The 21,075-nt window shown below is 44.6% G+C and overlaps 1 protein-coding gene across 3 annotated transcripts in view; it reads right to left on the reverse strand.

Moving 5' to 3' along the window:
- RXFP1 (relaxin family peptide receptor 1) overlaps nt 1–20,866 on the reverse strand; it is a 147,703-nt gene extending 126,837 nt beyond the window's left edge. Inside the window, exon 1 of one of the 3 annotated variants that reach the window (XM_051831654.2) lies at nt 20,664–20,842. In XM_051831654.2, the coding sequence (XP_051687614.1) occupies nt 20,664–20,712 (49 nt within the window). In that variant the 5' untranslated portion in view covers nt 20,713–20,842. 3 annotated transcript variants of the gene reach the window in all.
- Nucleotides 20,867–21,075: the final 209 nt, after the last annotated feature.

Below are 21,075 nucleotides of genomic sequence, written 5' to 3' on the forward strand. Positions count from 1 at the left end.
CCTTCTCTGTCTCTCTCTCTCACTGTCTGTAGTTCTACCTCTCAAATAAATAAATAAAATCTTAAAAAAAAAAAGTGGGGCCGACACCGTGGTGCAGTAGGTTAATCCTCCGCCTGTGGTGCCGGCATTCCATACGGGCGCTGGTTCTAGTCCCAGCTGCTCCTCTTCCTATCCAGCTCTCTGCTGTGGCCTGGGAGGGCAGTAGAAGATGGCCCAAGTGCTTGGACCCTGCACCCATGTAGGAGACCAAGAAGCAGCTCCTGGTTCCTGGCTTCGGATCGGCGCAGTTCTGGCCGTTGCAGCCATTTGGGGAGTGAACCAATGGATGGAAGACTTTTCTCTCTGTCTCTCTCTCTCTCTCACTGTCTAACTCTACCTCTCAAATAAATAAATCGAATCTTTTTTAAGAAAGCATAAATCAGATCACGAAGTGTCCTCTTTCAACGCTTCTGAAGCAGGTGCTTGGCACAGCAGTTAGGCTGCCGGCTGAGGTATTGCGGCCCGTAGCAGCGTCCCGGGCTCAGGCCCAGCTCCACTCCCTGTTTCAGCTTTTTGCTAAGGGTTACACTGGGAGACACCAAGTGATGGCTCACGTACGTGTTGGGTTTCTGCACCCATGTGAGAAACCCGGATTGAGTTCCTGCATCCTGGCTTTGGCTTCCTGGCTACTGCAGGTGTATGAGGAGTAAACCAACAGATTAGAGAGCTCTGTCTGTCTCAGCCATCTCCGTCTCCGTCTTTGGTTCTATGCCTCTGACTCTCAACAAAACCCAAAACAAAGTCTACTGGTGCCTCCTTATTCTTAGAATAAAATCCAGGCAGGCGCCGCGGCTCACTAGGCTAATCCTCCGCCTAGCGGCGCCGGCACACCGGGTTCTAGTCCCGGTTGGGGCGCCGGATTCTGTCCCGGTTGCCCCTCTTCCAGGCCAGCTCTCTGCTGTGGCCAGGGAGTGCAGTGGAGGATGGCCCAAGTCCTTGGGCTCTGCACCCCATGGGAGACCAGGAAAAGCACCTGGCTCCTGCCACCGGATCAGCGTGGTGCGCCGGCTGCGGCGCGCTGGCAGTGGCGGCCATTGGAGGGTGAACCAACGGCAAAGGAAGACCTTTCTCTCCGTCTCTCTCTCTCACTGTCCACTCTGCCTGTCAAAAAAAAAAAAAAAAAATCCAAACTTTTTACCTTGGTCTTTTGATCCTCCATGAATGGGCCTCTGTTACTCACTGGCTTGGTGTCTTTCCACTTTCCTCCCTCACTAGATTTGAACTACCCAGATGTTTCTCCCGGATGTGCTAGGTTTGGTCTTACTTTAGGGTCTTTGAGTTGGCTCTTCCTTCTACCTTGGAAGCCTGAGGATCCTTGCCCAGGACCCCTACAGGGCTGGATGCTTCTCATTATTCAGGTCTCAGCATGAGTGTCCTTTTCTTAGATCACTCCAAGTCCCTCCACCTTCCTTGCTAGCACCTTTCCTGTTCTATTCTTTCTTCCTCCTTACACCTTTTGCTAAGTGACAATTTTTTGTTAGTTTACCTTTTTGTTATTTGAGTATATAAGTTATTTGAGCATATAAGTTCTGTAGGCAAAGGATCTTTCTAGTATCGTCCCCCATTGATCGCTGATACCTGTTTGGTGCTAGGCATACTGTAGTTTAAGGAAAGGAAGAGTTAATGATTCATTCATGTATCATTTGTATTTGAAACATGTAGAACAGTATTTTTGTTTTCAAAAGTTTGTTTTCTTTGTTTAAATATCAATTTATTTATTTGAAAGGCAGAGCAACACAGAGACAGGGAGAGACACGTCCTTCTGCTTGTTCACGTCCCAAATGGCTGCCAAGACAAGGATTGGGCCAGGCAGAAGCCTGAAGCCAGGAACTCCATCCTGTCTCTCCTGGTGGGTGGTAGGGGCCCAAGCATTAGCAAGGAGTTAGAACAGTATATTTAAGTGGCGGTGTTGTGAAAATTTCTTTAGTGTGTATGGAAGGGGGTGCTTTTCTCCAGACTCTGATTTCAGCTAGTTAAGATCCAGTTTCTGTAAATATCCCCCAAGGCACTCCGGTCTAATATTGGTACAGCCAGCCGCCATGTCCTTGTGTCCTCACCAGAAAAGCCCTCAGCAGCCTCATAGAAACTGCGGGGACCACAGATTTCACCTGCGGAATAATTAGACTAAAGAAACTTCATTGCTTTAGGGGACAAGGGGAGGAACAGGTGAAAAAAGAGATAGTTAAGGGAAGAAAGGGATTTAAAAAAGCCTTAATTTTAATAAGATTCATTATTTAGAAAGGCAGAGTGACAGAATAGAGAGAGAGACAGAGAGAGAGAGAGAGAAGGAATCTTTCATCCACTGGTTCACTCCCCGAAGCAACACAACAGCAAAGTCTGGGCCAGGCAGAAACTGGAAGCCGGGAACTCCATCTGGTCTCCCACGTGGGTGGCCGGGGCGAATGCTTAGACCATCACTGCTGCCTTCCCAGGCTCATTAGAAGGGGCCGGATGGGAAGCAGGACAGGCAGACCTCAGACTGGTTCTCCAATGTGGGATGCAGGGATCATCAGCTGTGACTTAACCCGCTGTGCCACAATGCTGGCCCCGAAAAAGAAGTATTTAGGACCAGGACTAGCTCTCCAGGGAAGCCAGTAATGGGATAAAACTGTGCTTATCAGGGGCTGGCGTTGTGGTGCAGTGGGCTAAGCCGTCACTTATGACACAGGTATTCCATTTCAGAGTGCTGGGTGCAGTCCTGCTGCTCCGCGTTAGATCCAGCTCCCTGCTAAGGTGCTTGGGAAGGCAGCAGAAGATGGCCCAAGTCCTTGGGCTCCTGCCATCCATGTGGGAGACCTGAATGGAGTTTCTGGCTCGTGGCTTTGGCCTACCCAGACCCAACTGTTGTGGCCCTTTGGGAAGTGAATTGGTAGATAGAAGTCTCTTTCTCTCTCATTCTCTCTCTCCCTGTTCCTATTCCTCTGTATGTTGCCCCTTCTCTCTGGTGCTCTGCCTTCTGGCGCCACAAGGCGGAGGATTAGCCTGGTGAGCCGCGGCGCCGGCCAAGATAGTCTTATTTTAAAGATGTTCTGGCAAGCTATTTCTCTAGGTAGCATAACTTTTAGAGAAATTAAAAATGATCTGATCTCTGCTGCGTTTTGAATAATCCACCTTGAAATGTCAGTGCCATTTCATCCTGCTGTTATTGTGCCTCTCATAAAAGAAAATTCAAGTGAGATAAAGTGATGTATGCACATTTGTAATCACATGTAAATAAATCAAAGTAGGGAGACTAAACCTATATTGTTATGGATATTAGGCCTTGGCCCTAGGAACACATCGTTTTAAGTTATTTGTATATGTGCTGTTTTCCACTGTTGTGAGGCTGTAATTGCTGAAAAAATGCGCTAAATTTGTTGGCTGATGCTTTCCTAGTAACGGCCTTGTGTTGCAGTTACTTAATGACTAAAGAGTACACGTTGTACCCTCACATAGCCAGTACGTTCCATTTTATTCTAATGACTGTGCATAAGCACTTTGACTGTCTACTGTGCATTATTGCATGAGCTTTTGTTAGCAACCTTTTTTGTTAGGTTTTGTTTTTTGCCTTACATGAAAACACATTTAGAAGCTTTACACACCAAAGAAAACAGTGAGTTAGAAAATACCATAAGAGCGATGGAAGCATGGTCCATGTAGGCATAGAGTGGATCAAAACATTCCTGGGAATGAGAAGCAGATGTAAATATTGGATGCTTTTGGTGCAGAGTATCAAAAAAGCCAGTCTGATCATAGGGTATTAAAAACTTTCTATTGTAATCTGCACTGTTTTTGTATTTTATAGGCACTTGTCAGGGAGAAAATATATTAAGATCATATTAAGGTCCTAGGAAAACCATGTAAAAACCAACGGTGCCTTTGACTTGGTCATCCTCTACCTTTCCAGTGACTCCAGGACAGTAGTCACACCTCCTTTTAAGGATTACTTTTGCTTTCTCTCATGCTGGCCCATTTTGGATAAATGGCCAGAGTTATGTTCTAAAGACTAATTTCTTTTTTAGCCATGTTGATTTCAAAATTTGCATTTCAATTAATAATAGACTGTAGTCCACGTTGTGGAATGTGGCATGCAGAGGCCTTCATGACCTCTCCCAGTTACCCTAAGTTCACTGCCAAATGTCTGCTTCAGCCTGCTCCTTCAAAGATATGTGAGGGGCCGGCACTGTGGCATAGCAGGTCAGAGCCGGTTCGAGTCCTGTCTGCTGTGCTTCTGATCCAGCTCTCTGCTATAGGCTGGGAAAGCCATGACTGAGGCCATCTGGGGAATGAACCAGCGAATGGAAGACCTATCTCCCTCTCTCTTGGCCTCTGCCTCTCTGTAACACTTTCAAATAGATACATAAATCTTTAAACACAAAAAGATATGTGCGAGGCAGGGAGACAGAGACAGAGGGAGAGAGGCAGAGAGTTCCCATTTACCTCTCTAGGCTTGTGACGGCCAGGCAGGACTGAGGGTGAAGTCAGGACAGAAGAAGTCGATCCAGATCTTCAGTGTGGGTGGCGGGGACCTAAGTACCTGAGCCATCGCTGCTGCTCATCAGCAGGGCATTAGCAGGGAGCTGGAGTGAGAAGCCAGAGCTGGATGTTGAAACCGGAACCTGGGTGTGGGGTGTGCCTATCGTTATAGCCAGGCCCAGCTCCTGTCCCCAGCAGGGCACGGGGCACACCTGTTTTTACGGTGCCCTTTGCCTCTTTCGCTGGAAAGCTGGGCACGGTAGATGGGAGCTGAGTTTAACTTGTTTGGCCAGCTTGTTCATCTCTAAGTGGAAATAAGAATACTTACCCTGTAAAATGGAGATAATGCACATAACTGTGTAACATGATTTTGGTGTTTGTGTAGGGAGTGAGAAAAACTCAGTCGTGGGGGTCAGATAAAGCTCAAGTCAAGCCTTGGATAAAGTCTTTGTGAACGAGTGTTCCTGGCAAATTCTCTCAGACTTAGTTCCCATATTTGGAGAGATGAGCAAGTCTGATGCATCGGATTTAATTATTATTATTATTATTTTGACAGGCAGAGTGGACAGTGAGAGAGAGACACAGAGAGAAAGGTCTTCCTTTGCTGTTGGTTCACCCTCCAATGGCCGCCGCGGCCGGCACACCGCGCTGATCGCATGGGATTTAATTATATAAACAACTGTTTATCATTTAAGCAGAACTTCAAAATTTAACTCACCATAACTACAACTTCAGTAATGTAAATAATACAAATTAATGATCAGGAAATTGTTGGTTTAGCACCTTTTGTCTATCTAAGTATGTAAAGGATATTTTAATGAATATTAAAACTTTCAACAATTTCCCTGGAATAGATTTAAGAGTAATGTAGGTTCTGAGGGCGTTAGAGAGTGGTTGTGGGGCCGGCACTGTAGTGCACCGGGTTAAAACCCTGAAGCGCCAGCATCCCATATGGGCACCGGTTCTAGTCCGGCTGCTCCTCTTCTGATCCAGCTCTCTGCTGTGGCCTGGGAAAGCAGTAGAAGATGACCCAAGTACTTGGGCCCCTGCACCCACATGGGAGACCTGGAGGAAGCTCCTGGTTCCTGGCTTCGGATCATTGCAGCTCTGGCCGTTGTGGCCATCTGGGGAGTGCACCAGTGGATGGAAGACCTCACTCTCTGTCTCTACCTCTCTCTGTAACTCTGTCTTTCAAATAAATAAAATAAATCTTCAAAACAAAACTTAAAAAAAGAGAGTGGTTGTAATAGCACAGCTTCCAGGGGAAGGAGTATCACACTGAATTATTCCTTCTCTTTCCGGTTCTGTACTGTAAATTCTATTGTTTTAGGCATTCAATCAGCTAGAATTTGTGGGAGAAAGTTAATAGATAAGCCCAAAGATTTGGGGATTTTCACATTTTGAATAATAATTTTATATACTGGTGACTTCTATAATATCTTGGCCAGTTTTAGTTAGAACAACAAGAAAAGAGAGTATGTAATAAACTTTAGATAAAGAAATTAAAAATTACTCAAGAGTTTTCAGGCATGGAAAGCCAAGACACTGTGGCAAAAACAAACAAAAAAAAATCCTAAATGAAAGATCTCTATGAGTGAGATCCCAGGGGAAAGAACAGGCCATCAAAGAAGGAGGTACCTTTCTCTGAAGGGAGGAGAGAACTTCCACTTTGACTATGACCTTGTCTAAATAAGATCAGAGTCAGAGAACTTAAGAGACTTCCATAGTCTTGGCAACTCATGACAAGAGCCTCAGGTGATTACAGACGCCATAAACAAGAGTGTCAATTGTTAAGTCAACAACAGGAGTCACTGTGCACTTACTCCCCATGTAGGATCTCTGTCCTTAATGTGTTGTACTATGTGATTTAATGGTATAACTAGTACTCAAACAGTACTCTATACTTTGTGTTTCTGTGTGGGAGCAAACTGTTGAAATCTTTACTCAATATATGCTAAACTGATCTTCTGTATATAAAGAGAATTGAAAATGAATCTTGATGTGAATGGAAGGGAAGAGGGAGCGGGAGATGGGAGGGGTGCGGGTGGGAGGGAAGTTATGGGGGGGGAAGTTGTACTTTGGAAAATTATATTTACTAAATAAAAGTTAAAAAAATTACTCAACAGGTAAGTGTAAATGAAAAAAATAAGAGAACTAGTTTGGGCAACAGAGTGCAAGAGAAGAGAGAACTGCCATTGGGTTTTGGGTCAGCTATTGGATTCAAAAAGGGGCAACACAGTTTTCTGTGACTTAAAAAAAATTACCAAAAGAAGATATCCTTCTGATACAGGGACTAACCCTACCCATTATTATGGATGTTTTGAAAATTCTGGTTTCTTTATCGAAAGCAAGGGTGAACATGCCTACTCACGTGTATCCACATGACAGTTTTGGGAAATGGCCCCAATTTTTGCTATTATGTGATTTGCAAATTCTCAGAATTCATTTTTTACTAAGATACTTCATAATAACTATTGTTTCAAATCACTGTGCCTTTGAGTTCATAATTCTTGCTTATCAAGTGCACCCTCATTTTGATATACTGCAATTGCTTCTTGCAGGTTACTCCTTTGTTAGTCTTTCACTACTAAAGCTAGGCATTTAGACTGCACTTTATGGCTTAGGGAGGGAAAGCACAAAAGAACTTCTCAAGAACAGGGAATTTCTTGGCTTTGAATGTCAGATTAAAGGTCAAGGCTTTCAGCCTGCAAAAGCTAGGTGTTTAAGTGAGGGAATGTTTGCTTCTTCCTTCTTCTCTCTCTTTTTCTTTCCATCTGTCCTCTTTTACTTCCTCCCAACTCCTCCCTTCCTCCCTCCCTCCCTCCTGGCTGCTCCACTTCTCACCCAGCTCCCTGCATATGGCCTGGGAAAAGCAGCAGCAGATGGTCCAAGTGTAGCCATCTGGGGAGTGAATCAATGGATAGAAATTCTCTCTCTCTCTCTCTCTCTTTCTTTCTGTAACTGTGACTTTCGAATAAATAAATAAATCTTGAAAAATGAAATATTTTTCTTTAAATGTTTCTAAACTTATTATTTATTTTTATATGAAAGGTAGAGGGAGAAGGGAGAGAGAGATTGATTTCACCCCCCCTTTTTATAAGATTTATTTTATTTACTTGACAGAGTCACAAAGAGAGGTAGAGCCAGAGAGAGAGAGAGAGAGAGAGCAAACCATCTGCTGGTTTGCTCCCCAAATGGCTGCATTGGCCATAGCTGGGTCTATCCGTAGCCAGGAGCCAGGAGCTTCTTCCAGGTCTCCCACATGGATTCAAGGGCCCAAGCACTTTGGCCATCTTCCACTGCTTTCCCAGGCATAGCAGAGAGCTGGATCAGAAGTGGAGCCATGATTCAAACATGCGCCCATATGGGATGCTGGCACTGCAGGCGGCAGCCTTACCTGCTGCGCCACAGCGCCAGCCCCAATCCCCTGACTATTTTTTAAAAAAGATTAAGGCATACAAATTTCATGCACTTCATATTACAAATTCAGGAATGTGGTGATTCTCCCTACACTACCTCCCTCCCACCCATACTCTCCCCATTCTTCCTTCTCCCTCTCTCATTCCCATTCTTATTTGTACAAAGATCTATTTTCAGTTAACTTTATACTCTTAAGATTAACCCTACCTTAAGTAGAAAGTTCAACAAATAGTATGATGAAAAAACAAAACAAAACAAAAAAACTCAAACAAAAACCATGTTCCTTAAAAGTCAAGACAAGAACTGTTCAAAATCATCACACCACGAAGTACCAACTTCGTTGCTATACATCACCTTTTAGGTGCTCCATTAGGTACCACAGAGCAGGGAGAACACATGGTATTTGTCTTTTTGGGACTGGCTTATTTCACTAAGTATGATGGATTTTTCACTTCTTTAATGCCTGCACTCTGCATTGGCCTGTGCTGTGATTTGTGAACTCAATCCAGATCTCCCACACAGGTGGCAGGAGCCTGGTGGCCGGCAGCCATCACTGGTGCCTTCTAGGGTCTGCAGGGACAAGAAGCTGGAGTCCGGGGCAGGAGCCAGGAATTGAATCCAGGTACTCTGATTTGGGACCTGGGCATCTTAACTACCAAGCTCAACATCTGGTTCCAAAAATATGAAAACCTTTATCGCAAATACTGTAACTGGTTTTGGCATGCTTGATACTAGTGCTCTGTGTGTGTATAGCTGGTTCTAAAAGTTCCCTCCACGCTCACACCTCAAGATGGAGAACGCTGGCATCATCTGTTTAACTATCTGTATCCTCAACCTCTGCACAGCTCTGAGCTTTCTGAGAAAAGGCAAACAAAAACTGAGAGGTGCATCTTCCGAATGAATGAATGAATGAATGAATAAATAGAGTGAGTCGGGGGGGGGCACACTCTGTGGCCACGAGGCCGGGGGCAGCAGTGTAATGTGTGAGTCAGGAGTCCGTCAGGAGCAAGGGCTGCGTGCTTTGAGGAAGCAACAGGCAGGGAGCGCAGAAAGAGGGATTTCCGTGAAGGAGCAGAGGCTCCCCGGGGGGCTCTGAGCGGTGACGGAGAAGGGAGGAGGACGAGGGCTCTAATGGAGAAGGGAGGAGGACGAGGGCTCTAATCAGAGTGTGTGGGGCTACACAACGGGCCACGCCTCAGTGCCTTGCAGAGGCATGCCTGAAGGGGAGCGTCCTGGTTCCAGAGGAGCCCTTCTGAGACCGCACGGCACACGAGGGTTCGCAGGGTCGCACCAGTGGCATCACCAACAGCACCTGCGCCCGGGTTGGATGCCTGCCCAGACTTCGCATCAAGGGCTGCTGGGAGATTTCTCTGAATTTCTCTTTCATGACTCGGGCTTACTGTCTGTCCACAAACATCATTCCACACCATGCTAGCAGCACTCTTTTTTGATTCTTCCCCAGAACACATTTCCTTGTTAAATTCCATTTTTCTTTAGCACCACGTTCCTTCCTTCACTCCTCACTGATCTATTCAGCATTTATCATAACTGTACCTTAACTATGCTGAGGGGATGTACTAACAATGAAACGTCTGACCTTGACCTGCCCTTCACATTTTAATTTTATAACTGTAGCTTGTGTCTACTCATACTGTCTTAGGAACAAGATTATTGGATTTCTTTGTGCAGCTCTTGCTAGTTAACAACTAAATGATTCGTGAGACTATCACTAACCCTGCCACAGACACTATGCATAGAAACGTGAAAATCGATGGCCAAGACCCAACAGCACCACCAGAAGCTTTGTATGGGCTGATTTTTATTCCACCAACATGAATTTGATGGACAAGGGATGCGCTACATCCTTTCAGCTCAACATTGGGGATGATCGCTTAGCTGTTGAGAAAAGTCATTGAAATTTAATAAACAAAGCAATCCTTCTCCCCAGGGATCTTACACGGTGCTGAAAGCTTACAAGATCAGGGTAAGGACAATTAGGAGGGCAGAAATAAAAATCTAAATATAACTGAGCCACACTAGCCACCTCTCTTGACCTCAGTACAAAGAGAGAGGTTAAGAGAAGCGAGGAGAAAGCATGACTGATGACGTCCTCTTGTCTAAGTTTGAAGCGTGTGAGAGATTAGAAACATTTATAAACCACGAGGCAGTTTTGCAGTTTCCAACAAGTCAGCCACAACTGGGAGAGTAAAAATGGCAAGTCTTCTGGACCACTGAAAATGAGTCAAACACTTCTCGCTTGCTCTGGGAAAAGCCTATTAAAATATCAAAAGGCTGCAGTGAGCAACAGAGAAGGAGAGAAGGTGACGAAAAGCAAAGACAAAGGGCAGAGGTTTGTGAGCGAGTGTAATGACAGAGTGGACTGCGCTGTAGCTCTGAAGCCAGGGCCTGCTGTACTCACACTATCAGTTATTTCCGTTAACAGAAGCTTGCTTGCAATATGTGGCCTGGATTAAAAACTGTAGAGGCAAAAAATGCTTCATGGAGCCACTCATCTGATTTCTCTGTAGATCCAGGCACACAATTTATAAATTTTGTCCAAAATCTGTCACTTCATATCCATTTGCCTACTTTACCCCACCACATGTAAGTTCCACATCTGTAAAGTAAGATGTACCTGTTGAAATGGCTGCAACTTACAGAAACCTGCAGGTCATGACTTCCTTATACTGTGAGGATCAGGTGTCAGAACCAGTTTAACTTCATACTGAAAAAAATCAGCCAAAAATGTCCTTGAATCCAAGTCACAGCAAAATATGGGAAGGGAGAGGTAAAATACGTGAATAGCATGTCTAATAGGCAACGATCCTTCATGGGAATCCTAATTTGTGGATAGAAATAAGAATTTGGGTTATAAGATTTGGAGCCAGGAGGGGAGAGTTTGTCTTTTAAAAATAAATAAATAAATTGACTTTATTAGAGAGAGAGAGAGAGAGAGAGCGAGCGAGCCTGAGTCATCACCTGTTGCCTGCCTCCCAAGGTGTGCATTATCAGGAAGCTGCGATTGAGAGTGGAGCCGGGACTTGAACCTGGCACTCTGATATGGGATGTGGGTGTCCCAAGCCAAACTTAACTGCTGCACCAAACATCCATCCTGCGGAGTTTTTCTTGGGGAATGTTTTGTCAGGAGCCACAGGGAGGCTGAAGCAACAGGAGAGTGGTTAAGATGGAAATGAGGAGTCAGGTGGTAGGGGAGAAAGAGGAACTGGCTGATTAATTGGAAACCAATATCTGGGCCATGTGAAGGCTATGAAGGGAAATGTGCTGGGATCCCACTTGACACTGAGCAGACTGCGTGTGGGAGAGAAGCAGAAACCCAGCACCTCTAGGATTAAACCTGAAGGAAGTGGGGAAGTGGCTGAGGGAATGATCTCACTTGCAAGAACAATCTCACTCCCCAGGATAAATAAGAAGTCAGCTTATCCTGGTAACCGGGTTCACTGCTGCTATGGGAAGCATTTGCCACCTGGCATGAATGGTTCACGCCTATGCGGCAGCTCTGCACAACAGTGAGGAATCACTGCATTGCTTCTGCGAACGTCCTTGCAGTCCCCACCGTTCAGGCAAGCGCTGCTCTGTCTCAGGCGGTGTGCGCTGGAGGGAAGCAGGAAGTCCCAGGAGATTCTTCTCCAGCGGAGCAGGCTCTCTGTTGCCCCTGCTCCTTGGCAGCAGACCCAGTGTGGGCAGAAAGCCAGAAGAGGTGCTGTTCCCTTCCAGTGAGAAAGGAGGGGCTGTGGAGAGGGTAAGCGCAAAGCTCTTGGGGCCACAGCTCCCTGCGTTATCTGCGTGAAAACTACAAGTGCCTGAGAGATCCTGACGCTGCACACTTCCCCCGGGAGGCTGGCGGCCACCCCTGTGTCTGTGCAGCTCAGCTCGCCTTCTAACCTGCCGCACAGGAAGGCTCCGAGGGCTGAGGGAATGGATGGGCAGGGCGACTGTCTGCCCGGAGAGCAGCACAGGAGCAGGGACAGAGTGACCGCTAAAGGGAAGACACCCCTCAGCTTTCCTACTCTGGTCCTTCGAAAGCCTCTTCCATTTTTTTTTGACAGGCAGAGTGGACAGTGAGAGAGAGAGACAGAGAGAAAGGTCTTCCTTTGCCGTTGGTTCACCCTCCAATGGCCGCCATGGCCTGGCCACAGCAGAGAGCTGGCCTGGAAGAGGGGCAACCGGGACAGAATCCGGCGCCCGGACCGGGACTAGAACCCGGGGTGCCGGTGCCGCAAGGCGGAGGATTAGCCTAGTGAGCCGCAGCGCCGGCCTCTGCTGAGTCTTGACTACAGGCCTGGAATGAGGAGCTGTAATCAGAAACTTCGTCCTTGGTTTTGAGACTGATTCAAGATGTTTATTGACTGGGGAGGAGTGTGAGAAGTGATTATACTAGCTTAGCATATTGGCAAAGTCTTAATTTTGTGGATAGGATTTTGGCAGTTAGTAAATTTATTTTAGAATTTTATTTATTTTCATTTTGTTTGAAAGGCAGACACACACACACACACACACACACACAGAGATCGAGAAACCGATCTACTGTCTTCTGGCTCATTCCCCCAAATTCCCACAACAGCCTAGGATGACCCAGGCTGGAGTCAGGGGCCTGGAACTCAGTCCAGTTCTCTCTTCTATGCAGATGGCAGGGACCCAACTACCTGAGCCATCCAGGGAACCAACTACCCTGCTGCCTTCCAGGGAAGCTAGACCGGAAGTGGAGTTGTCAGATTTGAACCAGGTACTCTGGAATAGGATATGGGTGTCCTGAGCAGTGACTTAAACACTACCCCAAACATCTACCCTTCGTAGATTTATTTTAATTTAATATCAATCTAGATGCTTTCTATTTTAAGGTGGTATTTTACGCTTTTGATATTTCCTTCACTCTACGTCCAACATATGTAATTTGAAACCCACTTTTAAAAGTGAGTAAAGAATAATAGCACCAAAATTAAAGAGAGCATGGAGATACGGCTCCCGTTTCTTCCCATGAAAACATGAGGATATTGTGCTCTTTAAGTGCTGAGTTTCCTTCCAACTCAAAAAGCCTGATTTTATGAAACTGCAATTTAAAAAGTACTGAAGAAACATTAAGTGGAAACTACTGAATTGGGTAGCAATTAACTCAAAGCTCAGACTGTGGGAAGCAAAAAAAATGAAACTTCATATATTTTTTCCTTAAACGAATTAGGTAAAAATCAAAAGAAAATATTATTAGGAGGCTACATCATAGATCGACGTTGTAACCAATGAAATAGCTCATATAATTGTACAGCCTCTGTTCAAATGCACCCTCAGTCATCCTCTAACAGAAACAAAAAATACTTCAAATCTCAACTGCCTTTTTAGAAGGCATTCGCAGGCCGGCGCCGCGGCTCACTAGGCCAATCCTCCACCTTGCGGCTCCGGCACACCGGGTTCTAGTCCCAGTCGGAGCACCGGATTCTGTCCCGGTTGCCCCTCTTCCAGGCCAGCTCTCTGCTGTGGCCAGGGAGTGCAGTGGAGGATGGCCCAGGTGCTTGGGCCCTGCACCCCATGGGAGACCAGGAAAAGCACCTGGCTCCTGGCTCCTGCCATCGGATCAGCGCAGTGCGCCGGCCGCGGCGGCCATTGGAGGGTGAACCAACGGCAAAGGAAGACCTTTCTCTGTCTCTCTCTCTCTCACTATCCACTCTGCCTGTCAAAAAAAAAAAAAAAAAAAAAAAAAAAAAAAAAAAAAGGCATTCGCTTGTTAAAGAATGGACCCGATTATCTGCTGTCTCATCGCATGGGTGACATTTGGTTCAGCTGAGCCCCGTGACCGAAGGCAGCCCTGGCAATGTTTGGAAGCAGGGACCCAGGAGAGACAGCCACGGTCTTTGCGCCATAGAGGGAGAACACGAGTTCCTGAGCAATAAGACAGGTAGCTGAGGAAGAATGATGGGGAGAGGGAGTGAAAGGAGTTTTTGACCCAGTACGCACAGGCAGGGGCACTGTGAGGCCTCCAGCGGCTTGTGAAAGGCTCCAGGAGTCCCTTTGCTAGAGATTCCATTCCAGAAGGGTTTTGAGAGCACTGGTTATTTCAAAAACACGTATTCAGGGAGCAGGTGTTTGGCCTAGAGGTTAAGATACTGGTTAAGATACCCAGGTTTTTAAAAAATTTTTAAATTTTTTTTTATTTTTGACAGGCAGAGTTAGACAATGAGGGAGAGAGACAGAGAGAAAGGTCTTCCTTTTCTGTTGGTTCACCCCCTAAATGGACGCTGTATCTGGCACACTGAGGCACTGAGGCTGGTGCGCTGATCCGATGGCAGGAGCCAGGTACTTATCCTGGTCTCCCATGGGGTGCAGGGCCCAAGCACCTGGGCCATCCTCCACTGCCCTCCCGGGCCACAGCAGAGAGCTGGCCTGGAAGAGGGGCAACCGGGACAGAATCCGGCACCCCGACCGGGACTAGAACCCGGGGTGCCGGCGCCGCAGGTGGAGGGTTAGTCTAGTGAGCCGCGGCGCTGGCCAGGATGCCTAGGTTTTGCAGCAGAGTGCCTGGATTGGGTTCCCAGCTCTGGCTCCCAGTTCCAGCATCCTGCTCGTCCATCTCCGGGAGGCAACAGTGATGGCTCAAGTTGTGCAGTCCCTGCCACACGCTTGGACTGAGTTCCTGGCTCTTGGCCTCAGCCTGGCCCAGATATCACTGCTGTAGTCATGTGCTGAGTAAACCAGCAAATGGGAGATCTTCCTTGCTTCTCTCTCTCAGAACAAAATAAAACAGAAAAAAAAAAACACATAAAAAAGACATTATTATAGAAGATGGAGGAAATAAGGGAACCTCAGTTAATTCAGGTCATATTATAATAATTATAAAATGAATCTATTTAACAAAAAATAGCTAGCACATACCGTAGGGGCGAGGTGTTGTGGCACAGCAGGTTAACCTGTTACTTAGGATGTCTGCATCTCATATCAATGTGCCTAGGATACAGTTCCCCCTTTGCTTCCCATTCAGCTTCCTGCTAATGTGCCCGGGGCAGCAGATAATGGCCCAAGCAGTCGAGTCCCTGCCACCCACATAGGAGACCCAGATAGAGTTCAGACTCCTGGCTTTGGCCTGGCCCGGCTCTAGCTGTTACGGTCATTTGGGGAGTGAACCAGCAGATGGAAGATCTCTGTCTGTCTCTCTTGCTCTGTCACACTGCCTTTCAAATGAATGAATGAATGAATGAATGAATCTTAAAAAAATTACTATACATACAGCATTTAATAAGAAAACACCAATTTATAACACAAATAACAGGAGACTTCACTTCCTATTACTCATTTTTCACTTGACATTTATTTTTGCTGTGATAAAAAACAAAACCTAAATTTGAAATGTTCACAACTTGTCCTTGACTATCTCCAAAGAAGGAAAGAACTTTCGGTTTTGGTGATGTATCCTCATTGTTCTGGTCATGGCAATAGGTGAATCTGTGAACCTGAAGATGAGTGTGTTGGATTCATTACACATAAGACAGGAAATAGGCTACCGGCATTGTGAAGTTAATGAGGAGAGAAAATAACTTGGAAGAAGGAGAGACAAACTGATACAGAAATTACGTCAATACTTATTGCTACTTGCTATGTGTGTACTCTGTGCCACCGGCTGCAAACAGAAGTGCTTTCCTGGGGACAAGGTGGATGAGGGGGTGGTGTTTGGTGTAGAAGATGCGATGCCACTGGGACTCCTGTGTGTCATATGGGAGTGCCTGGGTTCAACACCTGGCTCTGGCTCCTACATCCACTCCTGCTAATAATCTGGGAGGCAGTGGGAATGGCTGAAGAGACTGGGTTACAACCACACACGTGGGAGACCTGGATTGAGATTCTGGTTCTTGGCTTTGGCCTTCCTAGTCTTGGTCATTGGGAGTATTTGGGGGAGTGAATCAGTGGATGGGAACTCTTTGTCTGCCTATTTCTCACATGTTGAAATAAAAAAGTGATGTCTATGCTTTCAAATTATTCATGGATGTATGCTAAGGTCTTTAAAATCCTGAGAGATTATAATTTTAGAAAGTACTAGAACAGCATCATGTTTTACTGGCATAGTCCTTTCAAGAAGACAGACTTGGAATAAAATCTCTTTTGCAACACTTACTAGGGAATAATGCCAGGAATGCTACTTAGTATTTCTCCTTTTTGTTTTCCTGCTGTGTATAAAGTGGACTATCTCATAGGTTTGTTATAGGCATAAAATGAGATAATGTTTATCAAGCACTTACCATCGTTCCTGGTCCATGGAAAGCTCTTAGTAAATGGAAAATGTAAAAATAATCACACCCATAACTGTAAGACTTGAAACTAAATACTTTATATGCTTCCAGTTTATCAGAATAAAAAAAAAAAAAGAAAACCTAAAATACCCAACTTCAGATATTTTAGTTTAACAAGTTTGTGCTGATGTGTGAAATTGTGTTTGAGAAACTATTTAGTTTACAAAGGTAATAATTTGTTTCCTTTTATGCAGATGATGAGATGTTAACACAGGCTTGCTAATTCAATCTAGTTAAACTTTTACTTATGATTCCAAACTTACGGTACGAACACAAAATTATCAACCTCAAAAATATGAGGAGGAATAATAGATCCTTCTGTAGCCTGCAGATAATTGGCAAGTAGTTAACCACGTCAGTGTTTTCTTTCGCATTGTTCTAATCAAGCCAGTGGTCTTTGTGGGATTGTCTCTTCCCTTCTTCTGAAAAGAAGCCAGTACTAAGGTCTGAGACAAAGAGCAGGTGTTCTGGAAAACAGCCACTGGAGTCTGAGAGTGAGGACCTTCTGGCCGAAAAGCCCACGAGAGCATTTTAGGCATGGAAAACCGAGACACTGTGGCAAAAAGAGTAGTACATGAAGGATCTCTGTGGGTGAGACCCCAGTGGAAAGAATGGGCCATTAAAGAGGGATGTACTTTTCTCTAAAGTGAGGAGAGAACTTCCACTTTGCTATGACCTTGTCTAAATACTGACGGAGTTTGTGGATTTAAAAGGCTTCCATAGCCTTGGCAGCTCATGTCAAGAGCCTTGGGTGATCACTGACATCATACACAAGAGTGTTAATTGTTAAATTAACAACAGGAGTCACTGTGCATTAACTTCTCATGCAGGACCTCTGTCCTCAATGAGTTGTACTATGAGAACTAACTGTAAAACTTGTTCTCAAAGATTTATTTTGTTTTAGTGTATTAACTGGAAGATATGAACAGCCCTTATGTTGACTGTTGAGGAACAGTTTTTTTGTGTGTGTGGAAATTGTTGAACTCTTTACTTAGTATAGAGTTGGTCTTCTGTATATGAAGTTAACTGAAAATGAATCTTAGTGGAGAATGGGACTGGGAATAGGTGAAGGAGGAGGAGGGGTGGGAGTGTGGGTATGATGGGAAGAAACCACTATATTCCTATAGTTGTACTTATGAAATGCATGGAGTTTATATTCCTTAAATAAAAGGTTTCTTTGGGAGACGAAAAAGGAAGTGAGGACTTTACTAGTTGGGCCAGTCCTTGGCAAAATACTAAAATACATCCAGTTTATGGTTTACTCCTTTCTACTTTCTGTTTTTCCTTTCTTCCTTGCGTATCTAAATTATTAAGCAAAATGATTTCTTTACTTAATGATGCTGTGTAAGTCATTTGTAAAGCACTTGCTCATAAAGACTCAGGATATAACTTGTCCTTTTAACTTCAATTTTGAAATAACTATAGGGACTGGCATTGCAGTGCAGAGGGTTGAGTTGTCACCTGAGAAGTCAGCATCCCATACGGGCACTGGTCTGTGTGATGGCTGCTCCACTTCCGATCCTGTTTCCTGCTAATGGACCTGGGAAAGCAGTGGAAGATGGCCCAAGTGCTTGGGCTCCTGCCTCTTACATGGAAGACCCAGATGCCTGGCCCAGCCCTGGCTGTTGTGGCCATCTGGAGAATGAACACAGTGAATCAAAGACCTCTCTTTCTCTGTTTCTGTAGTTCTGACTTTCAAATAAATAAATAAATAAATAAATCTTTAAAAATTATAGAGTTTTAAGAAGTTGGAAAAAACAGCACTGGGAATTCTCATATACCCTTCACCCAACTTCTCCTGATGGTAAAATTGCATGTGACTATTGCACCTCATAAAAACTAAAAAAATTCACATAAATGCAATACAATTAACTAGATTACAGACAGGGATTTTTAAAGAATACAATTTCAAAGGTAAAAGGAAACCTTTGAATTTTAATGTCAACTGTAGCTGCCTGTACCTTGGTTTTTACACTTGCCCTGAGTGGTGATCCTAGACTAACCAGCTGTCTTCGGTACTAAGTCCCTTCAGAACAGGTTCTTGCTCACCCTTTAGTCTCATTACATATTAATTATTACAAAATTACATAGTACATACCTAGCATTTCACAACTGTTTTTTGTTAAAAGGATAACTAATAGTTGTTTTTCGTCTATAAATGCTCTACCGTTTCCAAAGCCTATTTGTATCTCTACTGAGAATGATCATGGAGTCAGGGAAAGAGCCGAGTTGAAGAAACATCTAAGTCTTGGCTTCATGACCCAAGTCTTGTGAGGAGGTGCTGAATGTCCTTGGATCTTACACTCCTCGTATTGTGCTGTTATAGGTACAAAATGGACTTGTGAAGACTCAAGGAGGTAGGTGCTTTTTAAAGTGAAGAACACAGCATAGGGCTCTGCGAGGTACACAGGATAAGGGATTTGACTGCCATTTTTCATAAACAAAGCTCAGAGGGTGAGTCATTTGTTGAAAATGAGAACTAGTACCTGGCAGTGCTGCTAAGCACCTTGGACAGGCTATCTTCCACGATACTGCATTGCCTTGTTAGATAACGGGAGAGTGGATTAAACAACACACACACACACACACCCCAACCATGGGCAGTGACGAGGATTTAAGAGTTTGTCTTCCATGTGGTCAGCGATGTCCTTTGCTTTGTGCCTAGGAAATCCTCCCTAGGGGCAAGGGGCTGGTGGTGGTGGTGGTGGTGGGGCAATGGCTACATGAAAGGTGGGCCATGGCTGTGGGTTGCTACTTCCGGCATCCCGCCAAGTGCTTCCCCAGTTGACACTAAATCTCAGGTATCGTGCCTGCCAAATTCTGGATCAGATGTTTATTCTCTTATCCATTGTGGAAGACATGGAAGGATGAGAACTTGGAGCTCCCAAGTACTCACACTGCATTGTTTTTTAATCCAAAAAAATTTAAATTTAGAAATGAAAAATTAATAAAAAAGATTGAGGATTTTTGGAATCATCATCATTTTCTGCTCATGAAGATGATATCTTATTAACAAAAAACACATGTAAGCGTGGGGTTTTTAATAACCTGAAAGACGGGTAACACACTAGCCGACGTGCTTTTCAACCTGCCTGAACACTGTTGATATGCCCTTGAACTCTTTATACTAGAATGCCTATTTTGGAAACATTCCTTTGGCTTATTCAGTCGCCTCATTTCATTGAAGTGGAATAGCGGATGGCAAATGTGTTATTTATTTACAATGTTGTTGTCTGAAAATGTCAAAAACTCTGGTAGCTGAAACCCCCGAGTCCAGTGTGAAGCATTCAATTTTTGGTGGTAATTTGCAATTTGCCTGCCCCAGTCCCACCTCGTGCCCCCCGTTACATACTGGGAATGTCAGTAACCCAGTTTAGGGACAGACAGATGTAGAAGGGAGTAGTTCTCCGGGACTCTGAGCAGTTTCTCTGGCGTGATGCTGTCCCTCCCGCCCTTTTTGTCCATTTACGTGACATGTACTAAAGGTAAGGAGGACAGAGGAGAAACAGGGGAAAATCATTCACTTTGGTCCAGTGCATCGCAACAGATTTGGGAGCGTTCGCTTTGCAAATTACTCCAAGATGTTCTTTTAAGAAATAAAACTTTTGCAAATTTTTAAGAGATAGAGGAATATAAATATGTTTTCCGGTTCTAAATTTGTTAAAGCTCACATTCTTTGAATCATAAGATATTAAAGGTACTTAGAAAGATTGTTTCTGAGGCTGGCTTTGATTTTTCTCATTGCTTATCACCTAAAACATGAAATCACTTTATTTTAACCTCCATAATAGAATTCAAATGGGACTTAAAGCACAACAGGTCTTTCCTTGAGTTAAAAACAAAAGATTTTTCCGAGAGATACGCCACAGCACACCTAAAGAAAGTAAAACTTGCTACTCCAGTAAAAGCAGAATGCCCGTCTGGAACTCCTTGTGTGTCTGTGCTTTTCACTGCTTTGTGCTTTCTCTTGTTTTTCTTTCAAGGAATAGAGAGAAAGCTTGCTGAATAGAGAGCGTTACATGACTGCACCTCTGTGTAGAAGCACACCTGATCTCCAGTCACAAAGGACAGGGACTGCCACACGTTACAACCACACAGACACGGGAGCGAATGCAGACTTCCCCAGGATATTTCCATGGAAATACTCCCTGAACACGATTTCCCGAAGGACTACTCCCCGTTCAATACTGCAGCATGACTTATAATATCAATTACACAAATTGGCTGTTACAAAGCACAGCTTGAAACGGCATATTACTCTTGCTTAACTGTTGACTATGATAAGACATTCCAGTTTCAATACAAATGCCAGAAATAACTAGAAGAATAATTCTGAAGTGAGGTTACAATTTGTCAGAAAATGCATTTTTCATCTTAAAAACATAGATGTAAGTAATCAACAACTGCAACTTGTGATTATTTCACAAAATACTAAGGAATACAAAATGAGATACTTACCATATTTTCCAATAATTAAGATGTAGACGAAAACAGGACCAGATGTCATTTCCTTCCTCTGAGTAACTGATTAATAAAAGTGAACACAATTTGGTCCTGGTTTCTGAGCGGCGTTCGGCTCACGGCGGTTGTGTGCTATTTCTGTCTGCAATCTTAGCAGCTACAAAGCACTCCTCCCTCCTTCCTCTCCCATTTTCTCTCTCTCTCTCTTTCCCATTCCCTCTTCTTTTTTTTTTTTCTTGCCCAGGATCTCTCCCCTGCTCTCTTTCTCTAAAAGTCTTAATATCCTTATTTACGTAGACACATACCTCCCCCACCCTCAACACACGCACCCACACGAACTCAGACAGGACTGAGCAGCGAGGAAGTGTCAGAGAGAGAACACGTAGGCTCTCCTGCTCACTCTCCACAT

The sequence above is a fragment of the Oryctolagus cuniculus genome, chromosome 8 (genome assembly GCF_964237555.1).
Source record: "Oryctolagus cuniculus chromosome 8, mOryCun1.1, whole genome shotgun sequence".
Lineage (NCBI taxonomy): Eukaryota > Metazoa > Chordata > Mammalia > Lagomorpha > Leporidae > Oryctolagus > Oryctolagus cuniculus.